Source organism: Eptatretus burgeri, chromosome 5 (genome assembly GCF_056783735.1).
Source record: "Eptatretus burgeri isolate ZD-2024b chromosome 5, Ebu_testis_v1, whole genome shotgun sequence".
Taxonomy (NCBI): Eukaryota; Metazoa; Chordata; class Myxini; order Myxiniformes; family Myxinidae; genus Eptatretus; species Eptatretus burgeri.
In genome coordinates, this window is record NC_140965.1 from 104,323,990 (window position 1) to 104,331,489 (window position 7,500).

Here is a 7,500-nt window from a genome sequence, read left to right on the forward strand (position 1 = left end):
TAAGAACCACAATAGGTTTCCCTCCTCTGTCAGTACCCTTTTTTATTCGGCTCCTCTTGGCTCCCGCTACATTTTCTTTCAGATCACCGTTAATTTCTCTCTCTTGGCATTGTTTTTGTTTTCTCTCTCCCAATTCATTACTCACCAATTTCTCAGCTCACTTGTGTTTTCTCATGTTTTGGGCCATTTGGTTTGAAGCATTAATAGGACTTGAACTGTGAATTAAATATCTCTTGTAATGATAGATGAGTTGATCATAAAAACATGTTGCAATAGGAAGTAATTGAATTCTTCTTTTTCTTGTCTACATCGAGGCTCATGGAAGAGCTAGCGCACTGAACGGATCAAGACGTAACAAAAAAAAAAAAACAGGACACAAAACGCGCATCTATGGAGAAGGAAACTCCAAGGAGGAAAACCTTCAAAATTAGGAGGGATTTAGGTGGGTTAACGACGGTAGAAAAGATCATGGTTTTGTATTGGGGACGATCTGAGTTGGTGGTGAACAGCTGTCTTGAAGATCTGGAGGTAAGAATGAGATTGAAGTGGATGTGGAAGTTGATTCCATAGGCGAGGAAAAAGTAGGAACAGATGAGTGGAGGTGAGCAATCATCCCGGATTTTGTTAGTTTTACCACAAGAGGGTTTATGGTGGACCGTGTGAGCCCTGCAACAACCTCGGGTTGAGGGGGGGGGTGGCGACAAAACACAGAAAGATCAGAGGGTGCAAGACCAAAAATGAGGTGGTAGAAGACAGAAAGACCACCGACTTGTCTGCGATGGTGAAGTGATAAGCCTATAGACTCAGCCTCATCGTGAGAGATTCCAATGATCTTAAAATCCTTGTTTTACACAGCATCAAGCTGCAAATGAAGACCTTATAGGTCGATAGGAGTTCAAGTGTGCCAAGGGAGGCCTTTGTACAATGGAGGAGCCCAGTCGGTGGCCGGCTTGGAGGCCAACATTGAAATGTGGTTTTCAGAGAGTCTGACAGATCATTCATGAAGAGGATTTTCCAGAGCCAGAGAGATCATTGATAAATATGAGGAATAAGACTGGGCTCAGAACACTGCCTTGGGTACTCTCACCTTGACATGGAGAGATGAAAGCATTCCATTGAGTACCACATGCTGTCTTGGAGAGTAAAGGAACTCAGTAAGCCATGTGCGGAGTTGGCCTTGCATGCCATAGGCAGACAGTTTGGAGAACAAAGCAGGATGCCAGACTGTATCAAAAGCATGAGATATGTCCAGAGAGAGGGCCCTTGTCTCATGTCTGACCTTGAGGTCCCCCATCCATTGTTGGGTGAGTAGAAGCAGCATGTACAAGATGGAGTGACCTGGTCTGAAACCAAATTTGTGATCTGAGATGAGGTTGTTGCAGAAAAAGAAAGTTTTCACATCAACTGTGATGATGGATTTCCATGACCTTGCTGATGGTTGGACGTAAGCTGATCGGTCTGTATTTTAGGGGATCAGTTTTTGCACATTTTTATGTAATGCAGTGATTTTTGTGGATTTCCAAGGAGATAGAAGATGATCTAGCACAGATGGAAGACAACCTAGCACAGATAGAAGATGACCAAGCGCAGATAGAGGATTTGTAAGAGCAGCAGAGCAGGTTTTTGGGACACGTGAGCTGATGCCAGTTGCAGTGTCGGGGTCAATGGTTGAAAGAACCTTCTCCACCTTTTCAGGTGCAAAAGACACAGAGTCCAGGAGTAGTTAGGTATGACAGGGAAGGATGGGTGCCGAGAGTGAGAGGATGGGGACCCAAGATTTGGAAGCAAACACAGAATTGAGGCATTCAGCCTTCTCATAAGCGGAATCAGCTGTGGTGCCATTTGAAGAGAGGGAAGGGATGGAAAGGGAGCATACACCATAGACTGACTTAACAAGGCACCTTAAGGTTTTAGAGGAGGCAGACAAGTCAAAAAGTTCATTTTTGATTTTGGACAGATGTTGTTTTCTGGCTCTCCTGAGAGTAGACACACACTTGTTGCAGACTTTTTAGAAAGCACTGAGATTGCCTTCAGTCGGATTTGCCTTCCAGGAAGAGAATGCAAGTTGCTTCAGAGCAACTGCCTCACAACAGGATTCAGTGTACCATGGGTGGGAAGAAGGGTAGGATAATTGAAGAAGAGATGGGATGAATCTGTGCATAAGAGAGAGCAGGTTTCTGTGGAACAATTCCCAGGCTCAGTTAACATTAGGGGCAGTGGAGGTGGTAGACCAGTCCTGAAGAGTGATGGCTGCTTACAGTCCCTGCCAAACTCCTTCAGTGAAATGCCAGACCCACCGGCATTGAGGCAGTTCTCTGAGAATAGCCAGGGATATTGTGACTTTCAAAAGCACATGATCAGAAGAACCAATTGGAGCAGAGGGAGAGCAGGAGATATTTGTGGGAAAGCTAGCCATCACCAAGTGCAGAAGGAAGAATTTGCCATTTGGAGAAATCTGTGTTGGGAAGTTTACAGATTCAGTCAGTCCCATGGAGTGCCAGAAGTCCTTTGCTGAAGTGCCATGCTGGTGAGAGAAATACCAACACCAAGCCAAGTTGCATGGTGGCAATTAAAAGGGCCACTTATTGGAAAGATAGAGTTGGGATGAGTGGTCAAAAGTTTGGCTGTGTTGTCTGAAAGAGATGTAGATGGAGTCTTCACTGTTAGGGGAATGGTACAACACACAGATGAACAAGAGGTGGGAGCAGAGGGGAAGTCGCAGCCAGAGGTACTCCTTGGGGTCGGGAGGTTTAAGGTTAGTACGGCAGCAGTGTGAAATAGATTTATTGATGTAAATTACAACTCCACCGCCTGGGCATGTATCAGGCCTATCAAATTGGAGAAGGCAGTAACCGGGGAGGGAGACGAAGGAGTCAGGGACATCCTGTGGATTTCGGATTTCTGGCACCATTCCATCACAGGATTGTTCTTCTTGTTTTATGATTACACAGGAAATAACATTAAAAAGGGTTTCAAGGGAAAAGTGGTTTTACACAAAAACATTTGGGAAGTAAGACAACAGCTTTCGATTCAAATTTTGACGCATCATCACATTACAATTGAACTATCTCACACTTCCGCAAAACATGCAATGTGGACATAACTATTGCAAAGCTATACAATCTTAACTCTGAGAAGCCATTCCCGTAACATGATTATGTAGATTATGACACTGATGATCATTATTATTACTAGCAAATAATCTGTCCTTACAGATCGGATAATTGCCCATTTCTATGATGTCTATGACACGTCCTCGTTTAATAGCGTTTAAACATTTATTTTCCACTCCGGATGGAGTAATGTGCTTGAATTAATTTGCTTGGAGCCACTGGTCGGCCCATGTAAATGGCAGCAACGGAATTGTTGATGGACTCCTGATGCATTGTATATCCACATGCAATTTGGAGATTATTGTATACAAGTGTGGTTATATGGGCTCTCACGAGGAGCACTCTCCAGGGTCTGGGAGTATGAATTTTTTACCACCTAAGCTTCCTGGGCACACAAAAAGTACAGTAAACCCTTAAATATCATGGGGGTTTATGGTACTGGAAAATGCTGCGATAGTTGGGAACATAGGAAAAGGGAGGTTCAGTTCCTGGGCTTCGAGGAAATATTGAGGAAGGTGGGTGGCAGCGAAAAATAAACATATCACAATTGAAATAAACATGTAAAATATGTATATAAAGCAGGTTAACATTGAAATAAATATGTAAATAAAATAAATACACTATAAAATAAGCAAAAATACAAGACTTTTCCTTTTAAATTTATTACAAAACAGTGAGGTGGATTTTATAAACAGTTTGGTGAGTGAGGATAAACATATTGCGTACTTCTCGGTACTGTTTTCTGCCATAATATATAACACAAGACTTAGCTTGGGATGATGATGTTGTTAAACTTTGGAGGGTGTTGGTTAGAAAGATGTGCATGTGGAACTTGCGATAGCTGTTCGATCATCAGGAGCACGACAAAGTCACCTGCTGCATTGCCACATCGAAGAAGGGTAAAATGATCCTTAGCCACTTTGACCCAGAGCAAATCTTTCCTGCTTGGTGAAGAAGATATCAGATAGCATCCTCTTCCAAATTAATCCCTTCTCTCCAGCAGCTGCCATGGTTGAACTGGAGCTTTCGGCCCCGGGTACTTTGTGGAAACGTTGGTAAATCCACAATGATTGCTCCCGTATTACAGGTCCACTCAAATGGGTAAATCCGCAATGGTTTCTCCCGTATTACCGCATTTTACGCGTTCACCACGCAGGTTATTCATTGATCCCATAACGGCAGCTCACAGATGCTGCATTTTGGCCTCCTGCCAACCTATCTAACAACTCGATTTTTTTTGCACGATGTCAGAACCGTTCTCTGTCTTTTGGCACAACTAATTTTGTCCATCGTTTTATGATTGGGCACCATTATTAACTGTTGTGTGTCTACAAGATCTTGTAGATCTCGGAATACAGGATCTCTGTATGTCATTTTCTGTTTGATGACAATTCCTTTTTAAACTTAGCTTCGTTCTCATATGCTGGTCTGATTACTTCAATTAACGATGCACGAGAAACAGACTCGTAATGGGAGGTAATCGTACACGCAGATGCAAACAATGACTCATCGCAGCTGAAAAACCGCGATTGGCCGAAATGAATTACCACAAAAACTAAATCGGAACGCAATAGGTTGCCCGCGATTGGTTGAAACCCGCGATATTAGAACCTGCAATATTTGAGGCTGTACTGTCCAACCAATTTTCAACTGGTTTATAAAGTGGTGCAGGAGTCCCACTCCCTCCAAGTGGCTCTATATGATACACATTTAGATGGAGAATTATGGTGCACCACTCACGTTTAACCCACTGGGCTATCAATTTTTTATTTTTTGACCACTTAAAACCTTCCCGATCTCATCCCGAATACAACCACCAGTTTTCAATTTTCACCTCATTCCGTCCATTGGTTCAGTTGAGCATATAAGTCAAACAAACAAACAAACAAACATGCTTCTCAAATTATATGTTGTATGATTATTTACCCTCGCCAGAGGAGAGGGTATTGCATTTGGGTCTGTTTGTATATCTGTTTGTTTGTCCACACAGAATGTGCTCACATAGGCCACTATGTTATTGTTATCATTATTAAAGAAAGGCACATGCCGGAAACGTCGCCTCACTATCTTCCCCACATTGGTTAGCATACCTGTATTCAATGTTACTTCAATGTGTGAAATTGCTATCAAGATGTATCTTCATGATAAATGTAGTATTTCCCATGTGATTCAACCTGCACTAATATTTTTTTTAAAGATCATGTTGACACGTTCTGGTTTAATGCCGTTTCTAAGAGATTGTTGAGCATCGAAGCATGACAACAATAGAAAAGAAAAAAAACGATGTGGTATTTGTAGATCAATCTCATCGTAACTTAGAAAAACTTGTGTTAAATAGGTCTTGACTTGAAAACTTTTATTATCTTGCCAAAACGAAGTTTTTGCAAGATATGTTAGTCAGCTTGTATGTTTTTTTTGTTTTTTTTTGTTGTTTTTTTTTTGTTTGTCTGTAACCACGTATAAAAAATTCTGCAGAGCACAGTTATCATTGGAAATTTTTGTAACTTCGCATATCAGAGGCCTGTAGAGGTCCCTTTCAGTGCACAAAATTTTGAAGGTCAAGGTCAAAGGTCAAGGTCACTTTGTCGCAAATCAGGGGAGTCGACGAAACCCTTATTTTTTGAGTAATTTTGATCAGAGCGTCTTCAAACTTCATGGGAATATAGGTCATGGTCTGGCGCTCAGCTGATTAATTTTTGGTGACGATTGGCCTTGACCTTCATGGTTCGCGCCTAAGGTCAAACATATTTGACCCCAAGGTCAAATTTTCAAGTTTTAGGAACCATATCGTGTAGTACCACAAATTGAACACCTCGATGAGTGCTTTCTCGATATGTCAAGCTTGAGACATTATGACGTCATTTGGTGACGTTATGTGGCAAACGCATATTTTTCATGGTTACTCTGGAGAACGATTCTCATCGGAATCTCTCGTAGGCAGATATTCGTCAAGGAGTCGCTCCTGGTGGATAGCAGCTCTGTTCACCTCAGTGTGACCTTAAATAAGTCACACGTGGTCACCTTTTGGCAAGATACGGGTCACCCTGCGGGTGACATTGGTTTATTTTTTTTTTTCTTTAACACCCAGTAACAATGTTTGGTTTAATGATGAATGGTATCGTCCTGGTTTTTGCTCCCTTTCTTTTGTCCAATCAGAACATTGTTGAAGAAAGTTTCACAGGTGAGAGTTGAGGATTTGCGCCATGTTGGCAGTCGATATTTTTCACATCTTTTCAATTCAGCATTTGCCAACTGTGCTGTTGTCTGCAACCCATCACGAGTTGAAGAAATTTTCCAAGGATTTCAAGGGTAACTTTTCCTTCTCCTCCTCCTCCGACTCTGTAGTCTTGGTATTTTCGAAATATAATTATTTTTAAATAATTTGAGTTTAGTTGCTATGACTGATTAATTGATCGGGTATTTTTTTTAATGTATTGTTACATGGAGGTTGGGGGGGGGGTCTATAGCTAGATTGCTGTAAGAATAGTATGGTCCATGTGTTTTGACTAGGTTAGATTGCCATGTCTCAGGGAGCTGTCAGAGTAAGTCATCTTGTGACACGTGATGCTGAGGAGCCAGCGTATGTAATTTATAGACAGTATAGCTCTGAGAAGATTGCATGCGTAAACACCTTTCGTTAGCAGGCGAGGCCAAGTGAGGACTTCCGGCCACAAAAAGGCCCAACGGGTGCGCTTCACACTTCAAAAGGACCAATCATGATCTGTCTGGCTGGTGCACCACAAGCCATGGTGGCATAATCTGCTGTGGAGCAGACATTCAGTGAAGAGGGGAAAGACTTTTTAAAAATTATTTGGGCCACCCCGGGGGCAAGATGGCCCGGAGGATGACACCTCCTAGAAGAATCTGGCGTCTAATCACGGCACCTGCCGCAGGTGAAGTCCACGAGGGCTGGGGCTGCACTGCGCATGGAATGGAATTGAAGTGGGATGCTTTGAGATAATGATTGTTCTCTTCCTCTCACTGACTGTCTTCTTAACCGGCTCTCTTTGTCTTCCGCTGTGCTTTGCCATCGGGATAGGGAGGACTGCTCTCTGGAGTTATGGACGCCATCTCACGTTACCTCACCTACACTGTATCCATAATTTCTGTTCCCGAGCTGCACCATTGCCCTGCACACCACTCGGTGTTGCACCATGGGGAAGTCCTCGCCTGATTACCCCATTGTTTCATAAGAGCGTGATCCGTGGCACTTAGCGGGGTTAGCATTGTTATTTATTCATCCATGTGTATAAGTTTGTGTGTCCCCACATTCATCTTTGTGTCTGTTGACTTGCTTGGTTTCTTCCGTTTTACACGTCCCGTCCACCTCTCTCCTTGTACTCATTATAACTAAATCCTTATAAAGGTAAGAAACTTTTTCCAACCT

At 42.6% G+C, this 7,500-nt stretch overlaps 1 protein-coding gene across 2 annotated transcripts in view; it reads left to right on the forward strand.

Annotated features, from left to right (window-relative positions):
- LOC147027101 (uncharacterized protein C05D11.1-like) overlaps positions 1-7,500 on the forward strand; it is a 141,001-nt gene that overhangs the window by 132,645 nt on the left and 856 nt on the right. For both annotated transcript variants that reach the window (XM_085883269.1, XM_085883268.1), the window contains one exon: positions 6,270-6,422. In XM_085883269.1, coding sequence (XP_085739395.1) covers positions 6,270-6,422 — 153 coding nt within the window. The remainder of the gene's footprint in view (positions 1-6,269; positions 6,423-7,500) is intronic.